Source organism: Anneissia japonica, unplaced genomic scaffold (assembly GCF_011630105.1).
Source record: "Anneissia japonica isolate Jap-2015-1 unplaced genomic scaffold, ASM1163010v1 scaffold987_len1640505_cov201, whole genome shotgun sequence".
Classification (NCBI taxonomy): Eukaryota; Metazoa; Echinodermata; class Crinoidea; order Comatulida; family Comatulidae; genus Anneissia; species Anneissia japonica.
This window is the reverse complement of record NW_022714175.1, coordinates 650270-674670: the sequence shown is the minus strand read 5'-3', so window position 1 is coordinate 674670 and position 24401 is coordinate 650270. Positions and strand designations below refer to the sequence as shown.

Below are 24401 nucleotides of genomic sequence, written 5' to 3'. Positions count from 1 at the left end.
GCCGTCGGACATGTCCGACCCCTTGTTAGGAATCACGATTTTTTTCTTGAGAATGCATATTTCTGCCGTACAGTATTTCACGATCGAACATAGAAAGCCAAACCAACTTAACCCTGGTGTGTAGTGCACCATTTATTTGTGTTCGAATGTAATAACAAAACCAATCCTACTTTAAGTACATTATGATGAATATTATAGAAATTATTATATTTTTTTTATTATAGGCAATATTACATTTTTTTATGCGTGAGATTGTGATCCTTAAAAGAGAACTAGCAAAATGATTTTTTGTTCTAGAGGGGAATTTTGATATGCCATTTATAATATAATCAACCTTAAAATCGATTTTTGGCAATTTCTTATGGAGTTATAGGTCATTATATACGATTTAATCGTGACGTCACTGGCGAAAAAAGTAACAAAAGATCGTGTAAATAAAACCGCGTAGGGTATCCGCCGCGTACAATCATGCTGTAACCATAGCTGTAACTCTTCTGTTGACAACCGCTGATGCAGGTATAGGCCTAATGCAAGTTACAACAACCATGGTTACAGCAACCATGGTTACAGCATGCACGTAAAGATCGTACGCAGCAAATACCCTACGCAGCGCTATTTACACGATTTTTTAAATTACTTTTTCGCCAGTGACGTCACGGTCAAATCGTATATAATGGCCTATAACTTCATAAACATTTGCCAAAAAACGATTTTAATGTTGATTCTATTATTAATGGCATATCAAAAATCTCCTCTAGAACAAAAAATCATTTTGCTAGTTCTCTTTTAAGCGTGAGACAGACCTCGAATGGGTGAGCATTGAAGTGTATGATGTAGGTGGAATGTCCATTGATAATATTTACAATTTATCGATTTTTAAAGTCTCAACACCAAGCGGAATAGCGCAGATTGTATCAACGGAGGCACAGATTACAAATTTACAAACAAATTGATATAGGCTACGCAATTTATTCTCCAGAAAAATATTTCAGGGTCACACTCTAGGCCTACTGTATGTTTTTTTTGTTGCGTCCTTTGGACAATAAATAAATCTTATCTGTAACGCCGTAAATATTTGATTCCAATAATTATACGGAAGATTCGAATAAAGTACAGGGAAGTATAAAACAATGTAGGCCTAACAGGCGCCGAAATATTTATCTCTTGCTAAAAATGTTCACTATTTCCCAATCTAAAGACAATGCGAATGGGAGAAGTCCTACTGAACGTGTGCATGCAGGTAGAATGTCCATTGATAATATTATTTAAGCTTTTCGATTTTTAAAGTTTCAACACCAAGCGAATAGCGCAGTATTGTATCAACGGAGGCGCAGATTACAAATTAACGAACATTGATAAAAGCTATGCAATTAATATCCGGAAAATATATTTTAGGGTCATACACTAGGCGTACTGTATGTCTCTTTAATTTTTTTGTTGCGTCCTTTGGACAATAAAGAAATATGTATCTGTAACGCCGTAAATATTTGATTCCAATATATTCGGAAGATTCGAATACCGTACAGTGCAAAGTATAAAATAATGTAGGCCTAACAGGCGCCGAAATATTTATTTCTTGCTAAAAATGTTCACTATGTCCCAGTCTAAGAACAATGCGACTAAAATTGGAATAGTCCTACTGAACAGAAAAAATGACTTAAGCTTGTAAAAAACATTCACTCGAAGTACACACCATACACCGTAGCAATTGCAAATAAAGTACCATTTTGGTACCAGGCAGAACAGAAATTATCCGTGCTTTGGTTCCAAAGACACTGGCTAGCGATCTCAAGGCTCTGACCCTGCTGAGACCCAATGACCACATGAACTACGAGTTTATGGCGACTGAAGTGCAGTTCTTTGATCTTGGATTTTATCAGTTCTGTCAACCTGGCCGCTAGTCTGCCACAATTTGCGTCATACTCTTCGTATTTCAACACTCGTTCGAGGATAACTGATACTTCTTGTTCGACTTTGTCGTGTTTGAATCCTGCACCTGTATCTGGATCCATTTTGTACGTATTCTCCAAACGAGGTTTTGGTGGTACGACTGTGGAAGTCTTGCTAGAGCGGAACATGGCTGCATTGCGTCCTCCTCCCATCATTGAAATTCTTCTGGAGACCACGGACCATCTGGAAGGTTTCCGTGTTCGTCTTCTGTAGCATATTGGTCCATACACTGGATGATCAACAGTGGAATGCGATCTTACAGAAGATTTATCCGTTGAATCATCCATCGTGTATAAGCAGGGCGTTCCGTGCGTATAACGTGTATTGATAAAGTCCACTTTGTGTGACAGAGTATTTCAAGCCTTTTGTTTCCCAGGGAGTAAACTCCAATATTTCACAATCGTGTAGGATAATTCCGGCAGCGATTGTATTAAACGGTCGTGTGTTTCAGATATTAATTTAGTGTGTTGATTGCTGAGAAAGAGAAATTCATTCCTAATATTTCAGCACAGCTTTGGCTAAAGAAATCACTGATGAAATGAAGCTGTTCCTGACTGTGTTAGTTCACCATCGTTACTTCAAACACTTGGCGGTACACAAACTCAGCGCAGACCGTATCAAATAACGGCAGGTAAACATGTACAACACGCGTCGTTGGCTCTATAGAATGCAAACAACATTTCCTTCAATATAAGTCCTCTACGTGTATGGCATCGATTAAATATCAAGAATATCCTGGCGTGTCATTAGAGATGTACGACACACTCGCTAGTTACAAAGTGCACGCACGCAGTATTCCTCACAATTGATTATAGTCAGGGAAGTATAAAAATTATCTTGTACTTAATTAAGACGCGATAATGTGAAAAATCGAGCTATAGAAATGTCCAAAGAAAGGAATTCAAAACTTGAATTCTAAGATAAGGGCGAATCAATCGTAGTCTTCTACCTAATTTCTGAATACAATATACCAGGTGCAGAAGCGGAAGATATCAATATACAAAAATCTCATTAAATCCCAAGACAAAGTTGACAATAAGGTATAGGCCTACTATATACAGTACCGTATACGCAATCACCGTTCTCGACGGTAACACAAAACTGTTTTGATATCGGAAACGTATTTACGTAGATCTAAAACCATGAATCTTTATTTACTCTGCATGTTCACGGTGTGCATAAATCTACACACTGAGTAAATATATTCACTCCTTGGAGATCTTAACGGCGTCACATCTTATTGTGATAAGTTTCCTATTTTTAGTTAAGATCATTGTCTTGGAACCATCTTTTCGAAATTATGTGAACCTGAACGACCCTCTGAAGAATATCAATACCAAATTGGTTTGGCCTAATGCCAGAAATGCATGGGACAATTCGTGACACCTAATAGCGCGATTCAACATTAATGAATTTAATAGTAGGAAGTGAACTATAACATGTTTTGCAGGTGTTTGTGGTAATATAAAAAATGAACTGCTATATAAATCAAACACAGTACATTACAGATAATACAATATTGATTGGTCGTAAAAAAAGAAAGAATTCGTTTTGCATATTTTAATAAGTTATTATCTTCGGAAAGGAAAAACCATGTCTTCGCCTCGTCTTTCCTGGCAGCAAATGTAAGGATTTTCGTAGGCTATTAAACCGTCATTTAAAGATTTTGATTTGTGAAAAGTTGATAATGCGGTTCTTTTAAACGAGTTAATTTAAATTATTTTTACATTTAAGGGGTTTTTTTTTTTGTATGGAAGTACAGTACTGTACGTCGAGTAGGGTTGGATCCAGAGAAACAATTGGGTAGGGGTTATGCAAAGCACTGAGTGGGAGGCAGGCTGTTTGAGATTTTTGTTTTGACATGTTTGACCATAGACACTAGTATTGTACATGGAATTTAAATAAGCTTTGTTTTGGGGTAGGTTTATGGTACGCCTCTCCCCTTTGTTTTGGAGCCCTAGCACTCCCCACCCCACTGCACGTCTTTAAATGTGCACAGTACAGTGATGTCTTTTGTATAGTAGTCTGTGACAACTAGAAATGAATTGTTTTAATGTCTCTATTTCAAATGTTTTAATTTATTCTTTGAGGATTTTCCAAATTTCACAGACAGTAGTTGTGTATTTGTAATTTCATATAAAATGAAGAAACAAGCAAGTCTAAATGAATAATTACATATTCTCCCAAAAATTACAATCACTCATTCATCAATGAAAGCATGTTTGTATTTTATCTAGCTTGTATGAATTGTTGAAATCCTGTAAACAAACAACTTTTAGAATGGAGCTGCAAGTTAATTCACCTCTACAGTGGCCCAAGAGTCTTAAAATCGGGAGGGGGAGTGTGGGGCTGGCTGATAAAGGAACGCAGAGGTCACATGGAAGACATTTGATGATTAGTGAGGGGGACTGCTTGATGATTAGGCGAGGGGTACTGTAGCGAATATTCTTAGGAGTGGTCCCGTTCACCCCTAGATGTGTCACTGTCTGCAAATGCTCACAATCATACGGTTTGATACGATTTGTTAGTGGAGATCTAACTTTGTGGTATTTGCTTCCAAATTCCAGGGTTCTGGGTTCTAATCATATGCAACACAGGATTATTTTGAAACGTACCCATAGCACACACAGGCCTACGCACACGCTGGAACAAAATGGACCAATCAATCACTCGAGTCCCTTCAGCATGTGCAGATTCTGAAAGTCTGAGTGGAGCAGTTGAGAGGTATTTGCTGAAGACCCTGGTTCAAACATTGCCAGTGTCTGTTTTAATTGAATTCTGATCGCTTGGCTCCTGAATTAACCCTGAGGTATATTGAGAGTTGGGCAGGTTAAGGACAAAGTTTGTATCTATACGTCCGTAATGTTTCAAGTGGCGCTGCGGCTGCAGCGGGTCCACAGGCAAAATTGAAATGAGGACCAATAAAGTATAATTACTGTATTATTATTAATTATTATTATCTTCCCCATATCTGCTCACATAAAAAAATAAACTGACTATCATGTTATTTTCATCATCACATTTCATTTATTTCCGATTTAAAAAATTAAAAATATATACTATATAAAAATATACTATAGCAGATGTTAGTATGAATACTGTATTTGGTTTACTGTTATTGCATCGGACATACTGGCACCTCAATATTAAAATCAAAACAAATACTGCAACTTGTTTTTCAATTAGTTATTTTAACATTCAACAGATTGTTGAGTGGTAGTAATGTTCTAAATAAACATCACAAGTTATTGCACAAAAGAAAAAATACTGTCACTTATGGAATGTGACAAAAGGTCTTGTAAAACCTAGATATTTAGTTTGTAACATCATTACGTGTTGTCCCAATAAAAATATATATTCCATAGCGAGTAGATAATTTGCTCGTCTTAGCTTAGTCACCGGTATCACAGAATATTGCACTGGCGATACACTTCATAGGTTTACATTCGATTTGTAGGCCTTCCAGAATTTCATGCCCATATTTCAGGATGTCCAATCATTGCATCCTTCCATCATTTCTGTAACAAGAGTTACACATTAATTACACGCTTAACAAGCAGTTTCTTTAAGGAACAATCACATCATTTCATTATATTGTCCGAACAATTTAATGTAATATTTGAATGCCTGGTTATTTGAGACTTTAAATAATCAAACAAGATATTAAACAATACAATAGGATAATTAACTTTGTATTTTTTCTAGATAAGAAAACAATTTGTGAATTATCTTATTGACATCCACGTGTGACCAATCCACTGGGTCAATTGTCTAAAAAGTTCAGCAACTGGATGAAACAGCATCCAGCATTAATGGCAAGTAATACAATATTAGATTTACAGCTCGACTGCGGCCAAGTCAAATCATTTCTCAATCGATCTTATCTTACATGCCAAATTGTTGTGTTTTCCATTAATTAACAATCTGTAAGTCAAATTTTATCCAAGTCAAACAATATTTCAATGGTATTTTGGATTTGACATAGGCAAGTTTAACTGTATATTCTTTTCTACTTATGAATAACATCATTCATTTTTACTACTTAATCTAAACACAAAAATCCCTCTTACCATGCAACTTGAGAACCAGTAAGTTAGTCAAGATATATCAAAGTTGTTTCTCCACCAACCGTTGACAATAGCAAGTGATGGCGGTAGATCCTATGCTGAAACCGCAACTAACACCACCTGGGAAAATGTTCAATTGATCAAGATTAGCAAGGTTCACATAAAAGCATGTCCATCACACAACACACCACGACACACTTCTGTCTTTCAGTTCATAGCAAACAATAATTTTTTTTTTAATCCTCTCAAAACAACTCACAAATCGACAACTACATTCCAATCAGTCACTTCCCATTGTTAAAGATAAACACAACCACTAGTTGGAAAAAAAAAAGTGCATTTCAAAAATGAAATACTCTATAAAATCACTTGTGAATCACTAAACAGTGTTCATGCCTTTTATGACTTCACATTCATATTGGATAAAATAAACAGCCCAGCTAAGTATCCAAATATTGTCGTACAAAGAGATATGGTAAACTATTGTCACCTGAAACTCACAATCATGCATTCACCTTACAGTATTGTACAAGATACTTTATGCGTCAACTGTATGCTGACATGATAGCTGAGCAACAGTATGTGAAATTAATTACTTGTGTATGAAGTTGAAACTTCAATCGCTAAACAGCATTAAAAAAAAACACTTGATGGTTATGTTAAATACAGATATGAATATTCATGATATGCAAATTATTATTAAAGTAATAAAAAGCCTATTAAATCTGTAAAGAAGCAGATGTCCCTGCTCTGAAGAACTTCAGATTGGAGACCCTGCCCAGTGCTTTGAAAACTGTAGATATGGCAAATATGTCATAACATATATCTTTATTTAGGAATGTGTTTTAAGCAGACCTTCCAAATGCAACAGCTTTAAAAAAGTGGTATAAAATAAGTCTAGAATCTAGTCACAGTTCTCTCTTATACGCCTTAGCTCAATGTATACAGTACTTGGCAGCAAGTCTCGCTTTCAACACACAAGTATTTCCCTGTTTGGACTCATTGCATGTACTTTTCTCCTGATAACAACTGAAGTATCTCAATCAAAACATTCTCAACAAAACAGTTCTTTTCAGAATTATCTATGTAGTGTACCGATATCATTTAATATATCATTACTTCGCCATGCAAACAATATTTTATATTTCAGATACTATGCAAGTACAGTAATTGGAATTTTTCTTACAATATGAAAATGGAAAACATGATTTGCCGTAAGCATTTTAAGATCATTACAATGATTTCATGTTTACAAATCACAGCTTTTGAAACAGAGTGTCGTAAGAATGGGTTTCCACTCGATCGTATATTAAGTCTTTAAAAACTACTGAGAAATGTTAAGCAAAAAAAACTACAGTATATATAATCAGGTTTTGAGAATACTGTATATGTTTGATTCAGCATCTCACAACACACAACACAATACAAATTCCTTTCATCATTATAACATGGGTAATTGTGAATATAAAAGAAATCATTGATTGCAATACATATACTCACCATAGCATTCTGGTTGCTTGTCTTCAGTCACCTTTGCTGTTTGTTCACATTTAGTACTATGTTTGGGTCTAGAAATATAACTAGTAGTACACAGAACACAAACTCCAATACAGTGGTAGCAGCACACAAATACCCAATGCTCATTACTCATTCAGAGGAAGAAATATTACCAACATATTTTGTATAATACAGTAGCAGTCAAATTGTTTTTATGCCAAAATGCATTCTAGGTTACCATCTCCACAAGGAATATCATTGTACTTGCAAAAATACATGTGAATAAGCCACATTTAACAGTAATGTTTTTTATGTGCTGTATAGAACATGGAAATTTACTCCTAATGTAATAAAAAAATTAAATATATAAATTATTGTTGTATTAATAAATTTATCATGCTACTTTTATCAAGGACTTGCATGAGTACAAGACAGAATGGTCACTGATTTTGCACTGCATGCCTGACTGGGATCGTTGGTGTGTTTCGGCATGTTCTGCACATGCTCAGAAATGTATTGATAAAAGCACGATGGGATAAATCGTATCTCTCCTGTGTTAAACCAAGGTAGGTCTTAAAATAATCAAATAGCAATTTTCACTTTATATATGTAAGTAATAAATAAAGGACTGGATAATTAGGTTTTCAACATTTTAGTTGTTTCATGCTCCTTTTTTGGATACTTTATACACACCATTGATGGTTTGTGACATAGCCTAAACACACCAACGATCCCAGTCAGGCGTGCAGTGCAAGATCAGCGAGGTTATTATCCTGGTACACACATACGTCCTTTGCTTGTACAGTGAAACGTCTGCTTTACCAACACAGATTTTACAAATCTTCCTACTGTATTTATGAACGACTATGCCATTAATGATGTCCAATACAACAGAAGTAGCAAAAAACTTTTTTAATAACTGCATTGTCATATAATTAGCAATTATTTATTTTTGTAGATGAATTCATAACTTAATTTTCCCTAATTAAATTGACTTATAGTAGATTTATTCTATTTTTTTTTTTGTGTGGGGTGTGTTTGTGATTAGTTTTAATGTTTATCTGCCCTTTTGTTAAAATTCAATTTTGATTTGACTCATTCTGTAATGTTAATGAGAGATTGTAATAAGATTCTTCATATATTTCGTATATTTTGTATTATTATATACATTATGATTAGTATGAGCTTTTTCTACAGTATTCCATCCCATTTCACACAAATTGGACTCCAATACCCCAAACAAATCCCAGCACATCTTATTTTACTGGTGTTATACTTTACATAAACACAATACAAATCCTATAACAAATCAAGGTAATGTCATTGAACATTCTCCCTAGTGTAGCAAAATGTCTTCCACTATTAACTCAGTCTTTAGTCTGTACTGCTTGCAAAAAATTCTTTGAGGCTTGCTTGAAAACTGCTGATCAATATATCGTGGAAATAACCTTTCACAGCACAGGGCTATGTTTTAATTTAATATTTTTAAAATGTTTTAAATACTGCAACACAAGGCAAACATAAATAAATAAATAAATAAATAAATGTAATGTGTTTACGATCTGAACTATGCCAACAATGGCTTTCCATGCAAGCTTTTATTAAGCTAGGCAACGTGATACGGTAGTCGACATGGGGTTTGTACAGTACAAATTTACTTTCAAAATGTTTCAGTTTACGACGACCACTTGGCCGTGAGAAAGTACATAAAACAGACGTTTCACTGTAAATAAAAACAAATCTATCAGTAGCTATTAGAGTTGTTACTTTTAAAGATAGTTAATGACAAGAGGAAAAGATAGTCTCTTCTGCCTAAAATGTTTTTATTTACTGAAGATCTTTCCCAAATATAGTCTGTTAAAGAAGGTATAAATAAAAAGAGTTTAGTATTAGGGAATGGACTAAATTTAAGCTTCGAACACATGGCCCTAGGATTTGAAAGCCAGCCCATTTATGCACCAAACTACAGTTTAATGAAACTGTCCCAAGAACATGAATAGTATCATAACTTGTTGTGGACAGTACTGTCTTGCTAACATCACTTCAGTTCCCTATCTTGCTGTGTACAGTGCTAAGCTCACTTGAGTTGTCCTATACTTCAAACTTAAAATTTAGAAAAGTTATTTTATTGCATCAAACTGAATACAGTTACAAAATATGTTTTAAATATCCAGCACACTATACTGTATGTAGTTCTCAAGTGTATGAATGCTTAATCTATAGATTAAAAACGGGTATAAAGTGCAACATAATGGAAAGAAACCAGCTTCCGTAACATGCTTGATAGTAGCCAGGCACCAACAAAAATTGTTTTAGCTAATGGTTTGCTTACAAAATGAATTGCCATTATAATGGCATAAATTTGTATTATTTTACACTTTCACCAAATACAGCCTAACCAACCCATCCCACCTTCCAAAAAATAAAATGTAAAAATCGCAACAAAAATTGCCTCTCTTCAAACATTAACTATAAAATATTAAAAACAATCATTTACATTGTATATCTGCCTGCTCCCCAGTTTGACATTTTAGTATAGGGTAGAACAAAGAAATGCAATGGGTAGTGAATACTGGTACTATAAAACACTGCTTCCCATTGCCAACATAATGTAACACTCTTTTCTACATTTTTCTTCGAGTAGACAAAGTATCCCCTTTCACTTATGTTTTTACTGACGCGCTGAAAATTTACACAACATGCATTTCAATTTGCAATGTCTTAGATATTAAATTTACATCCTATAGACAAGACACACAAAATACCTACCCTTACCTGACCACAAACCTATGGTATAACTTGTACTGGATGACATGTTAACATCTTTACAAAGCAAATATTAATCAGGCTACAAATTTGTCTTCTGCAGTTGATAAATAAACCTGCTAAAATAAAGTCATTTGATAAAAGAAAACACGAGAGTTTAAAGGTTACAAACAAAATCTCCTACATAATAACCCCAACATTTAACGAGCTACAGCTTACTTAGCCAGATGAAGTATCCTGTTAATGCGTTTATGATTAAATTCTTATTATGAATAAAAGCTATCAGTGCAAACGCTAGTGGCGCTTTAACTTTTGCAGTATGGACATTTTGTCTAACTATATGAGAATACAACAGCTTTATTAACTTGGAAGGCAACAAATTATCAATACAGAACATATTAAGTTATAATGGTTAGTTTTGTAAAACTTTAACCAGTTTTAACTGAAAGGTGTTGGAAGCTAATGCCGAGCTGCTATATTAGGTCTTCTTGAAGATAAATCGCAGCCTATCTGTATCTAGAAACATATGTATCAGCAATAAATATTGTGAAATCTTTTGGAGCCCTGTACATTAAAACCAGATTTTATTCCAAAAATGTTCTAATAAAACTATTCAAAATGAAATGCCAACAACATTTTTACCAATTTTTGATTTTGTGACAGCAAGAATTGTACTGAAATTATAATTACTGTACTTCTGGAATGACTAACAAGTTTTAATTTCTTTTAAAAGTAAAAACAGATATTGGAAATTAAAGTGCTATACAACACTGCCGTCGTCGCTACCTATAAAGTTAAGTATTATTATTCCGGTATTCCAAAAAAGTCTTATATAGCTAGTTATCTTAAATGATTTACCAATGGCAAAAAAAATCCCCCTCCAATGTATTGTGTAGAGAGCACGCTTACTTTAAATTTAGCATTTAAGAACATTATAACAAAACACTGCACTATTAAATATAATGGCCTACTGTATTAAAGAAATGCATCTTTTAAATGATAGTGGAAGGACTACAGTATATGTAGACTTACCACAAGTCTCTTATTTTTAAATATTTTTCTGGACAGCGCCACCAACGAGAAAGTTAATTTAGAGACGGAATAAGCGACTTGTAAAACACTGAATGCAGGCACCAGGATGCCAAAAGAATGACGTAATTTTATATTCCGTATTTGGATAAAAGGGCGGATCGAAATAAAGAAATTTGACCAATCAAATGTTCATATTTTTGGAGCCATGAAACTGAGTCACTCGCATTGACTAGTTAGGCATAGACTAAAAATAGTCCTCCCTAATAAAACGGGCCTAAAATATTTAAAATAGACCCTAGTAAGACTAATTTTGGCAATGGCAAAAACAATTAAGCTTAGACTAGATGGCATACCATTACAAATAACTTTCCAGGAGGATGGCTCAGATCTCTGGAGTAGTAGGCCTAGTCTAGTTGAGGCTTGACCTATTTTTAAGTTCTTAATTACAAGGGCCTACCTTTTCAACAATATTTTACCCTATCCTAAAGGCCTAAATCTGTGTAGCAGCTAGCGGTGAGCAAGGTTCTGTAAGTACAGCCTACTATACGGTTATCAGTCCATAGTCGTTCTCAGCAGGCCAGGACTATATACTGTTTTAATTCAAGTAGGTAGGCAGAAGGGAGCTGGTTAGCTTGAGACATCCGCATCTTCAATTTTGAAAAAATTAATTAATATGCATGAAGTAAGCCAATCACGTGATTTACAAAATCAGTCATGCATATGATATCCCACATCAAATTTGATGTGGGAAATCGTACGCATGAATCGTTTGCCCAGGCCCTAATCCGAAAAAAAAAAATGAAATCGAGTATGGGACGCCAATTAAATTAGGTATGGCTAGCACTAAGTGCAATAAAAAGTGAATAACCCAAAATTAGGGCCTGGAACCCAGGCTACTGTATTTGTAGATTAATATACAAATGATGACGACATAAACCTAGCCACTGAATTATGCAAACAATATTATTAGACATATTTTGACACTAGTCAAAAGTTATGTTTATTATTAGTATATCAATGTTATAGACCATTGTGTAGGGTATATGGCCAGGCACATCAATAATTAATGTTTGGTTCTGTCTTTAGCTTATGGTAGTCCTCTTGCCACCTTTGTCAGTGGAGTTTGCAAGTGGTACAAACCAACCTCAGTCAGGGTCCTGGAATTAAATCCATGGTGGGTTTTCATAGGTGCAGTTTTATGGTTACTATAGGATGCCTAAAATTGTGCACAATTTGGGATTGGCATATATATTTTTAGTCCCGACAACCCAACCTTGTCATGACATCAAACAACAAGGTGAAGAGGAATTACTATTCTGACCCCCTGCTTTTGATAAATTTCAATATTTGTTCCAAATTATTAATGAATATTTTATAGGCCACTCAACTGGTTGTAATAAACTTGTATCACAAAGTGGATATGGGCACAGCCCATATGCCGAATAACATACGTACCTGTAAAAGATTTAAACTTTAAATTGTCACAAACAGTGCTGAGTAATTTGTAGTTTTCCATGTTCTTATTCTTGGAGAACAGCATCAATTATCGATTTTTCTATTGTCTTGGGACATCCATCTAACTGTTCATATTTTCTATTGAAAGTATTCTTCAGATAGTGCTGTACTATCCAGGCTTTCAGTTCAATAATACTGTATTTTGATTCAACAATTGCCACTGAAGTATCCACTGTATACACATGTGGTATGCAGAACTTCTATGCACACAGCACGGAAGCTTTTTACTCAACTATTGCCGAGCACTGCTTCATCCAATGGTAGTATTCTCAGATGGGGTACATGTGTATATGAACACATGAGGTATGAACTTTGCAAAATACAGAGCAGGATTTTATAGACAAGTACGGCTTCATTCACAGTGGTATTCAGATTGGATCCTTAGTATCCATGTGAACTGTAGAATTGATTCTAAACATCTATATAGTTTTTGTTTTGTTCACAGGACATATCCAGTTGGTGTTTCTTCATCATCACCACCATACAGCAACTCATCACTTCTACCACCATCTCATACCAATACACCTATAAGTATTGGGCCTATTGAAAACTCTTTGTAAGCATCATAAGATCCTTCATACAATTTTATCAATTATTTTCAGCAAGTTTAAAATCGCTATAATTATAACTATTATCCTGTTTATATCTCCAACTAATGTATTAAATGATATTTTATTACACTAAAAAAAAACATTTTAATTCTTATTTAAAACCGCATTTTTATTTTTATTTATAATACCAGTTTACCATTTTTTAAATATTGAGCTGTTTTTTTGTTTTCTACTTATTTATCCTACAAAATGTTTGTATAAAACTGTAGGTTATGTAGTAACTTTTAGAGTTAGAGTTAATTTTTAATTTCATCTATTATCCAGTTTAAATAAACCCTATTTTTAAATTTTTACTGTTACTGTTAGTATTATTCATCTTACAGTATGGAACTGTTTTTATAAAACAAGGTGCTCAGTTCATCTAGTTCAGTTTTTTTATAGAGCACCTATGTGCCATCAGTACTGGCCTACGAGCATAAAATTTTATGTAAACAGTGTGGTGATGGAGTTTCCTTGCATAGACGGTTTCTATTCTTGCTTTAATATTTAAAGTTTAATGTAGGATTTTATTTGTCGTTAATACAATGCATTTAAATTTTGATTTGAACTACTAACATTTACATATATTTCCGAAAACAGGAACTGACTTATAGATTTATCATTTTTACTAATTACAGTTTATACCACATTTAGTGTAGGAAACAAAAAAAATGTTTAAAATCTGGAACAGAAACTAATAGCAACTGAATTTATTTACAAAACATGGCTTATGATGACAACTCAATAATGAGAACTTTCATGATGTAATAATTCAAACCATAATCTTGAATCAATACCACAAAACCTACCCACGCTCAAATACGACAAAGAAATTAAAAAACAAAACACGTTTCTGCATCTCATTATCAACGTGTTGGTTAAGAACCTTATCAGATAGGATAATAAAATTGAAAACCTTTGTGGGAGATTTTTTTTTTTTTTTTAAGATTCAATATTAACGTCTATATTGTGGTATGCTTAGGAAATTTAAGATAAACAGTGGTTATGGAAGCAACTAACACATTTAAAAGCGCACAAATTTTAAACTTCTACAATCATTATTTTAACTGCCATAAAAAATAAACATACTTTAAACACAACTATGCTAGTTCACGACCCTGGAGTCTGCACCATGGTATAAGGATTTAAAATTGCTGTAAACACGAACCTAATTAAAATCCCCAATTATGTATATATCATTTTTTTTATGATTACATTATTTCTGTTCCTTCATTATCATTACATTCAATTAAGAAGTCTAAAGTTGAACAGTATTATCAATTTACAAATCATGATGCAACAAAGTCCTAGTATAACTGTAGGCCGTACAGTAGTCTCTCACAATTATCTTCAAAAGCAGAATACTATCATCTTGTCACCCTCTAAAAGCGACGGGCACGCTTGAACGCCACATCGGGCTCACGGTCTCCACCACCACGTCGTCCACGCATGTCATGAGGGCTACCACCCATGGGACCACCGGGACCACCTCGCCCAAATGGCTGTGGTGGTTGGTCAAATCGGCTAGCACGCTGTATATTTAGTTATAGTTCAACAATGGACAGAGTTTGTGGGATTGTCAGTGAGTTTTTTAAATAATCGTATTCAATATCAGATGAGCATATCAGCAACGTATTTGAAGAAAATCACAGTTGATCCGCAGCAGACAATTTCAATGCATGGAGGGAAAGAGAAATTGAACATCATTAAGTATATTACTTAACAAGTAGCAGTTGATGCTTATTAGTGGTTAGAAGAATCTGTGAAAAAGATGATCTATTAAACATGAACACAAATTTGAAATATCATCAATTCTTGTGACAGAATAGCCAGACCTTTATCCCTTAGGGTAATACTATGGTAGGTAATAATAATAGCTCACAATAGGGATGACATAATGTATTTCTACTATATTCTTATACATGGCACAACAGTATTGCTGCTAATCACACAGATACAGTAAGGCATGTTGTGCTGTTTTAATTTATGGGTTGTTGGAAACTCAACTATGACTACTTGGATACGGATGTATCATAAATATAACAAAGGATTGCATGTCCACAGATAAACTGGGTTTTAAAGCACAGGGAAACAGATGAAAGCCACTGATCACAGCCTACGTTGCAATACACAGTACTGTACATCAAAAAAAGAAATCTAAATGAGCTTTATAAATTCCTTTACAGTATATGAAAGCAGTGACAAAAATTAAAATGGTTACTAACAAGATTTATCTTTGATTAGTTATAAATGTACAAGAAATAATACGCCTATTATATCATAATCAGGCACGAAAGACTCATCAATATATAATGTAAAGTGTAGTCAGTATTCACAGTAGAAAAACATCCATGTGCAAAGAAGAGAGCTTAAGTACTACATATTATATGAAGTTATTTCCGAAAATGCATTAATACTGATGTTAAAGGATCGTACCATTCCACAATCAGGTGCTTATGTTGTAAGCTGCACATATTAAAGCATCACGTCAACTACTAGTTAAGGTCTAGGCCTAACAGAAAAGCTTTTACTGTCCTAAGTAGTTAACATTTAAGTGCAAATTACTGTTTATTCACGGAAAGCAATCCATTTTTAAAACAAAACTTGGCTATATGCGATACTGTAAAAACTATAAATTCATTTATGCTCTTGCAACATAATGAACAGAAATATTTTAAAGTGTTTATAACTTCATGAATTAGCTTGATGAATATAGTACTGATAATTTATGCACGCATATGCGCATACATTTACCTGGGGGGGGGGGGTAGCTATTGGTAAGTGAAGTTTGCATCTGTGCTAACTCCCATCTGTCTTAAGTTTTATATTTCTCTATGAGAATGTGAATTCTATTGCAAGGCATTTTAAACTAAATAAAGAAAGAATGAGTGATTATCTGTAGTCCCATGTTACACTACAGTATACACTATTAAAACATTCAACATTTAATCTTGGTAACAATGATGTTGTTTCAGCCTCAGATAGTGTTCTATTGGACATTAAGTTCAAACAAACATCTTTAGCATGTCACTTATTTGTGTAACAATGTCTTAATGAATAGTAATGAGTAGGGTGAGTCAAATTTATCAGATTATTAATAAAGACAAAACTATTATTAATAAAGACAAAACTACTAAAACACCTACTGTACAAAACTCAGTGGCAGATCCAGAAATTCAAAATAGAAGGGGAGGTACTTTCTCATATAGAGGATCTATACCACCTCAGCACCAACATGGTTGCAGATCAGGTAAGAAAATTTGTGATTATGGCACCTCTAGATGGCCAGAAATTGTAGCCAGACTTAAAATTTGAATATAATTCTTTATATCTCCATCTCCATTAAAAAAAATTGTTAATGATTTCGGGGGATCCGGGGCAGCTGGGCCCCTTGAATCTACCACTGGAAACAATGGGAGCGGTTTAGTATCTAAATCATTCAAACATGACCACAAGAATATAATGCCACAAGATTCTGACAAAAAATTGGCCTTTGATCAATTAATTGGTTGTTGCTGAGTGAACAACATTTGGATTTGAATTGTGGGCTAAACAAAATTTGTTAAGTGGGGCTATAGATAATAAGGAAAGTACAGTCCTATTCTTTTCACTTTGATGATAATCATTTTCACAATGATGTATATCACATGATAACATACAAACACACTGTCATCCATAGAGTGGGTTTATTAATGATTCAGTAGAACTGGTTTTATTTATTTAAAGACTATACTCAGTTATGCCCTTAAAAGGTAACACCAAAATCTATGACGCTGCATTTGTGTATATTAGATGGAAATACATATTGTTTTCTACTATTTTATAAACTTGTATCAATATTTTATAAACTTGTATCAACCGACACTGTAGGCCTGTTACAAATTTATTATGATGGTATAGACACCTATTTCCCATGTGCTTAAAATTTTACATGCAATCTCTCCATTCTATTTTAATATGTTGTGTTACTTCACAAAAAAAAGTGGTACAATCTAAGAAAATGTATTCTTCACTATATCACGTTGGTAGACAGTAAGCAACTTGTTAAAAGAATGACTGTACAAGCCTCATTGATAATGGTTGCTATAGTAACAGTCTTGTATGTAGTAGTAGTAGCAGTAATGCTACTGTTTATACTAGAAAAAAAAAACACCCATTAGGGTAGTCTGGCATATTCTTTGTGTCACAAGAGATAAAAATAGATGTCACTGATAACACATGTTTAGATGCTACAGTTTGAAGTATCTGTTCATCAATTAAATTTAATCACAATACTACTGACTTTGAACTGGTTAGAATGTAATGTTCCAAAATAGACACACATGATGATAAAATCTGAAGCATCTTAATGCTCCTCGGCTTTTCAACTTCGTACTTAATACAGAATCTTAAAAATCGTCTCAGCAGTTTCTGTACTTCACTCGCATCCAATAGTTGATTCAATATTTACTCTTATCCTCTGCCACCATACAAGATATTTTAACCAATTTACTATCAAATTATGATTTTTAGCATGAAGCTTATTATCAATTTAACATTAATAAATGCTTTGCATCATGTGCACTGGTTTGAGTAATAAATGTATTTTTTCATCATAACCAAATTCATCAACAATCTTGAAAACATCCATTACGCACTCACACAATACGAAGCAATATTTCAATTGCAGTCTAGTACATTTGCAGCAGCTCCGAGATAATAGTTAATACACATTGTGCTAAGAAAAATGAAGTCATCAATTAATCATATCCTCATCTCTCCATTGGGAAAAGAAACCTACAAACCTCGAGTACAATCAAAGCTTGCATTTCCTGAACAAAAAGCTTTAAACACTAAAACCTTGGCACTGAAATTAGAAGATTCACATTTCATCCACTCATCACTACTATACAACATTCACAGCATAGCATTAGTTATTAGCAAGCATTTCTTGGAAGCAAATGAAACACATCTCCTCTGCAGACGCTCAGTGTACTTCACCTGAATTCTGAACATCATCAACACCACACACACACAATTTGTATCACACTTTCTTCTCTCATAGTGATGACAAGTACATGTACATACCGACGGCATTCCACCTGGTCCTCCTGGCTGCATTCCTTGGGTGTTCCCCATTGCTTGACGTCCATTTGGACCTGGACCACCAGAGCCCATACCTACTGGTCCTTGACGGCCATTAGGTCCAGTTGCCCCCATCATGTTCCCTGCATTGTTCATGCCACCAGCTTGACCACCTGGTCCCATAAGGCTTGGTGGTCCCATGCTATCTCCCTAAAAAAATTTTTTTTAATTCAATAAAATCAATGAAATGCACAACAGATTTATTATCTATTTTATAAAATTATCAGAAATCCATACAAGAACTTCAATAAATTTTTCTCATTGGCATACGTAATTTTCTTTAAAATGATTTATCTGAAGGACTTGAAAAGCTTCATGACTTATAAACCTATTATAACAAAAACACTTGTAAAATGAAATATATAAAAACAAAAAAAATAACTGTCGGTTTACTATACAATCAACGTGATTTTGTGTACATAATGAACTTAAATCTTAATGAATGGCAAAGTTCAAAAAGTTTGGGTTACGGAAGTGTAACTTTACCTGCATCATTGCAGTTTCGCCCCTTCCCATCATGCTTGGATCAACACCCTGAGCACGACGTCTCATATCATCCTGCCGACGACGAGTTACCTCCTCCTGACGTTGCCTCATAGATTCCAATTCCTGGTTGCGCAATTCAGAACGCTGACGGAATTCTTCCTGCCGTCTTAAAAAGTACAGTAAAATTATTAAATAACATGTAAAAAAATGGCAAAGCTGTCTAAAAAAATTCAAGCACAATACTAAAAATGGACATGACATGTCAGTGCCGTTGTAATTAGCTCTAAACATGAGTGGATTTTAGCCATGTTACAAAACACCTCATGTTATTATTACAGTCCCCATGTCATGCCTGGTGGCAGAGGCAAGTTTTTAATTATTTTCACAGCCATGTATTAGCAGCCACTTTGTGGAATGCCCTCCCAGAACACATTAAGAATTCTGATTCAATTTTCACTGCTAAAAACACATTTCTTCACTGAAAGTTTTGAAAGTTGCCTCTAAATTCCTTCTGCCACTTCACATAAGAAAGGACAAGAAAAGTAAAGATCAGGAACATCTGAAGGGAAAGGAAGAAAGAGAAGAAGCAAAAGGGAAAGAAAAATGAAAGGATTTGGGATGAATAGGAAAGTAACAGGCCTTGAAATGATTCCAAATACCAAAGCATTGTAATAACAACATTCATCGATAATCATCAAACCAATCATTTGAACTTAATTATTTCTTCTTCTCTGTTGTTGTTAAGCGCCTCGAGGTTGTGTCAACGTGAGGCGCTATATAAATCCAGAATTATTATTATTATATTATCTTATAATTACTTAAATACTATGCTGTATTTCATATGCTGTTATGACCTACAGTATGACCTGTTAGTTTTTAAAATCAGAAACAAGAAATATAAAGTGTAATTATTTAAAATCAGAAACAAGAAATATTAAGTGTAATTATTTAATATAACTGATTCTTACCTTTGTTCAATCTCCTTGAAGTTCTCTTCCATTCTTCTCAATTCTTCTTGTCTACGTTGTAAATCTAAAGAAGCAAATTAAGGAGGTTACATCATCGTATATTCACAATCTTTACAACAATCGTTATATTCTTCCAAAAGAAATTTAATGGTTTACCTTGTCTCATCATGATGGTTTGGTGTTCATAACGGGCCCCATCCATCTCAGACTCTAGTTTTTCCCTTCTCTCTTCAAACTGTTTCTCAAGTTGTTCCCTCTGGGATGTCTCCAGTTCATAGATCTCCTTCCATCTCAACCCCCATTCAAACTCAAACGAGCTTGGTGGTGCGAATCTTGGTTGACCATCACGTTCTCTATAATTGAAGACAATGTGTTTTAACAGGACCAAACTTGTGGCCATGAATCTGAAATCCAACCTTGAAACCTAGATGCTGAAATACTGGGATGTGTCCAGTGTGGGACAGTTTTACCATAATTAAGTGACTATTCCCTTTTATTTTCTTATTGATTTGTATCTTAGTACATCAAACCACCAAACTTCATGTTGCTTTGTTATTATGACAAAGTTTACTCTACTTAGAAATGCATGTAGCAAAAACAATCTTACAGGAACAAGACATTCATTTTTCTATATGCAGAATTTATACTAGGATTGCCTGAATAATTAACAAAATACTTGATGTGGAGTCATGACCAACCTCTGGTAATTCTGGTTCTTTGAAAGGTTTTTCTCAGGTAAACCATCTTCTTCATCTTTTTGTTCCAACACCTCAACAGATATTGGTCTCAGGCAACTGTGAAATAGTGAAGAGGCTATTTTAGGCTTTGGTTAACAAAATCATAAAAAAAAAAAAATTATGCCGTCCAGTGTTCTCCCCAGGATGAGAGTCAAGCATCATGGTACCTGCTTCGAACTGCTTGGCAAGTCAAAATTGTGACTAAAACAGGCCAGTAGTATTATAGCAGAACGTAAATTTTACGTACATGTCAAACCAAGGAAATTAGTTGTTTGTACAAAATTCATTTTTAATAGGCATAGGCTTACGTACTATTGTGTGTGAATCGTCTCGTCTTCCTTATCTACCTATTCGTTTAGAGTAGGCTAGCCACTTAAGCCTAGCACTAAGCAGACCAGCCCTAGCTAGATAGCTAAAAAAACATCAGCCATGTAGGCTGCCTACAGGCCTCGAATTTGGGGATTTTATGGGCAAGGCCAAATGGCCTCCGGTATGACATGATTTTGAAAGGCACCAAGGCCAAATGGAAAGGCACCAAGGCCAAACTTTCAAGTATAAAAGTGCACCCAAGGCAAAATTTGATTTAGCCTCAGTACTAATTTCTCGCGAGTGCCTTGATTCGTCGGTAGCCAGGCTAGGCAAGCTAGGCCTAGCCAAGCCATAGTTGTCAATGGTAATATTACTTTGTTTAGAGTATTCTATTAATTATCGATTCAATGTTGGAACAAGAAGTTCGATATCTTTGTGCTGTTGCTCAATCCGTCGTCATTGGAGAGGAAGCCACAACTCCTCTAAACTGGCCGCGAAAGCTGCGATGACGTAAGATCGCACAAAGTTAGCTGTGCAGCAAGCACACGTTTTACAACTATACAAAGGCCGTATTCGACTGGTCGTTCTTCGTTAAACCACGCCCAACTGCGGCTTATGCTAGCTTAGGTGACCTACGTTTTTGGCTTTCATGTTTTCTTTCAAGATTTAAACGTTCTTACTTAGATTTATTTTACGTGTCAAACGATCTATATTAAACATCATGAGGGCACCGAGGCCAAGGCTTCAAAAGGGCAGGCAAGTAGTGGCCGTCGTCGTGCTTCATTTTTCAGGGGCACCAAGGCCAACTGGGAGGGCACATCGCTGTCAAGAAGTACACGTGGTGAGGAAAATCCAGATAGATCGCTCTGGGCATGCACATGGACATGCATGGGCAGTTTTGTAGCAAACATTTTGCGTGAATCAAGCTAAGGATGGTGTTTTAAATGAAAGTGACATTTCTCATGGTAAAGATGATGAACTTGGGCTGATAACCCAACTTCGTACGATGATGCTGTTTTGTGTTAAAAAGTATTTATACACTCACTCAGTAGGATACATGGACAGCATTGTTTATTTTGAATTATTTTATTAACGATATTTTAAAGCGTCACGAAAGACGCATCAAGCATCACGGCCAGCTTGGGAGCGTCACAGTGAGGTCCCGAGCGTCGCGGTACCGTGACGCTTCAAGGGCCTGGGGAGAACACTGCCATTTGTTATGCTAATCAACAAACATGAATACACAGCATACATACAGCACTGCTATAATATAGTACTTCACAAAAAAGAAAGCATTTGTTAAATTAATGGAATGCTTTAAATTTGTTGGCCTATGTTTTTTTATTAATTTGGACAAGAATATTTTCCCCATATCAATGCAAAAATTAAATGTAGATCCTTTAGTGAAAACTAAATACAGTGCCTTGAACTGTGTCTTATTGGAAGTTCAGAATCTATTTGAATACAGGCTGAGTACTTTTAAATGAGTATCAATATTTTTTTAAAGATTTAAATCAATAGTATACAAAAATGAAGCTAGTTTATACTGCAACTTACGAGGTTAGTAGAAAAACTCCATCCTTAATCTTGGCCAGTGCATTTTGTGCACCTGGCTTGCGGGCAAACTCAACGATACCTTCACCAGTCGCTTTCCCCCTGTCATCTACTATAACAACAGCTCGTTCCACAATTCCAAACTGCGAAAATGCATGTTCCAGGAGCTCATTTGAAACCAGAGGAGGCAAGTGCTTGACTTTCAGGGCAGCTCCATGAGTAGCGAATCGGACTCGAAGCTGTCGTCCCTTGCGAGTTGTTCCGTCAAGTGCAGCTTTAGCTGCTTCAGCATTTTGCCTTGTATCCTTTTGAAAAAATATGAATTACAAAAAAATTGTAGTTAAACCAAGACCTGTATTTTATGACCATAATATTTAGTATTTAGGTACTCTATGCAAAAGATTTTTATTTGCATACAGTACCTAAATTGAAAAATTTAAATTTTTGAGTAAAAAATAACTAAAATCATAACTACTGGACTGCTCAATTCATTGGTTTTCTGGAAAATTTGCATGATAAAGTCCGTATTTTTTTTAATGCACTGCGACGCATCATTATTGGTAAATTCTGCTTATTGCAGCAGGTCCTATGATGAGTTAAGTAATTGCAGTTGCACTGCAACTATACAGACCTTATTTTACAGATTGATTCCACATTGTTAAAAATGCAAATTATTTAATTTATAGTGCACTAAAATTTGGAAATATGTATGGAAGCAAAGAACTTAAATAACAGAAGAATGAGCAGTTCCATATATTGCATCAAATCGATAGAGCTCCCCTAAACTACAGGAAACGAACCCGAGCGGCACCTTTATTATTGATATAGGGGCCTAGGCTATATAGCGCCGCCATGCAGATGGGGTAAAATAGCTCTCTGTGTTCGAAATGCATTGTGGGTCAATGCATTTTGAACGATGTTCCACTGTATTGAGAAGGTGATCTAGCCTACAGTATCTTCTACTTATTATCTTTGATATAACGACGTAAACTTCTACACAATCATCAGTAAAACATCATTCATATGATCTCTAGCCTTGGTGGTCCTAGGCCCCTAGGCCATAAAAAAGCAAAGGATTTTTTACAATTTAAATTTAATTTATGAAAAACCAAAAAAACTTACAAGTCGAATAAAACCAAATCCTCTTTGTTTGTTCAAGAAAACTTCTGATATTTCACCATACTTCTCGAACATTTTCTTGAACTCCTCATCTTCAATATCATTTGTGAGATTTCCAACAAACAACCTGCACCTCTGAGTGAATTTTTTGTCTTTTTTAACAGTTTCATCGAAATTTAATGTGTTCAATGGAAGGGGAGTTTGATTGTCTTGTTGATTTCCAAACCTCTGTCCCATTTGCTGATTGCTTTGTCTTTGTCCACCGCTTGGTCTCTGCCCACCGTAGCCTCCACCGCCACCTCCTTGGTGCTGTTGCCTACCGCTACCGCCGCTGAAATTTCCACCACCTCCTGATTGTCTTCCGCCGCCATATCCACCACCACTCGAGCCTTTTCCACCTTTGTTGAAATTTCCGTCTTTATTATTACTACTATTACTACTCCCCTTACCTTTAGGTGTTGTACGTTGCTGGCTGCTTTTAGTTGATGGGCTTTCGGCTTCCTGTTTTACGTTAGCCATTTCACTAGAAATTAGTAATAATTACACAAAATGAGGATAAAATTGACTCGGCTAAAGAACAACAGACACTTAAAATGGCGTTGAGGTTTCAGTAAGTGACGCGTTCTTCGATAGCGTGGAGTTCAAGCGCGAGGCTGTACAACTAATTTGCATATAATTAATCATCGG

General features: G+C 35.0%; 2 protein-coding genes across 3 annotated transcripts; both read right to left on the bottom strand.

Moving 5' to 3' along the window:
- Nucleotides 1–1486: 1486 nt before the first annotated feature.
- Nucleotides 1487–3054, bottom strand: LOC117108950 (tctex1 domain-containing protein 2-like). Its single transcript, XM_033251142.1, has one exon. It carries the CDS (start codon nt 2235–2237, stop codon nt 1677–1679), a length of 561 nt encoding a protein of 186 aa, XP_033107033.1. The 5' UTR covers nt 2238–3054; the 3' UTR covers nt 1487–1676.
- Nucleotides 3055–4954: 1900 nt separating this feature from the next.
- LOC117108937 (paraspeckle component 1-like) lies at nt 4955–24349 on the bottom strand. Of its 2 annotated transcripts, XR_004445436.1 has the most exons (9): nt 23718–24349; nt 22599–22900; nt 20694–20789; nt 20152–20348; nt 19996–20059; nt 19028–19193; nt 18485–18691; nt 6021–6137; nt 4955–5468 (listed from the first exon to the last, which is right to left on the bottom strand). XR_004445436.1 is itself a non-coding variant. In XM_033251124.1 (8 exons), exons 1-8 carry the CDS (start codon nt 24231–24233, stop codon nt 14800–14802), a joined length of 1698 nt encoding a protein of 565 aa, XP_033107015.1. In that variant the 5' UTR covers nt 24234–24348; the 3' UTR covers nt 14108–14799. The 2 variants fall into 2 exon arrangements, 1 of the variants encoding a protein (XP_033107015.1); XM_033251124.1 differs by lacking the exons at nt 4955–5468; nt 6021–6137 and adding an exon at nt 14108–14949 and having other exon boundaries at nt 23718–24348.
- Between the last annotated feature and the right edge of the window lie 52 nt (nt 24350–24401).

Bases quoted from the DNA above. Each gene is read 5' to 3' on its own strand.
- LOC117108950 (XM_033251142.1), bottom strand. From the start codon at position 2,237: ATGGATGATTCAACGGATAAATCTTCTGTAAGATCGCATTCCACTGTT.
- LOC117108937 (XM_033251124.1), bottom strand. From the start codon at position 24,233: ATGGCTAACGTAAAACAGGAAGCCGAAAGCCCATCAACTAAAAGCAGC. The intron at 22,901-23,717 runs GTAAGTTTTTTT...TTTTTTCAAAAG, and splicing joins GATTTGGTTTTATTCGACTT to GATACAAGGCAAAATGCTGA. The intron at 20,349-20,693 runs GTTGGTCATGAC...CTTCAATTATAG, and splicing joins AAGAACCAGAATTACCAGAG to AGAACGTGATGGTCAACCAA.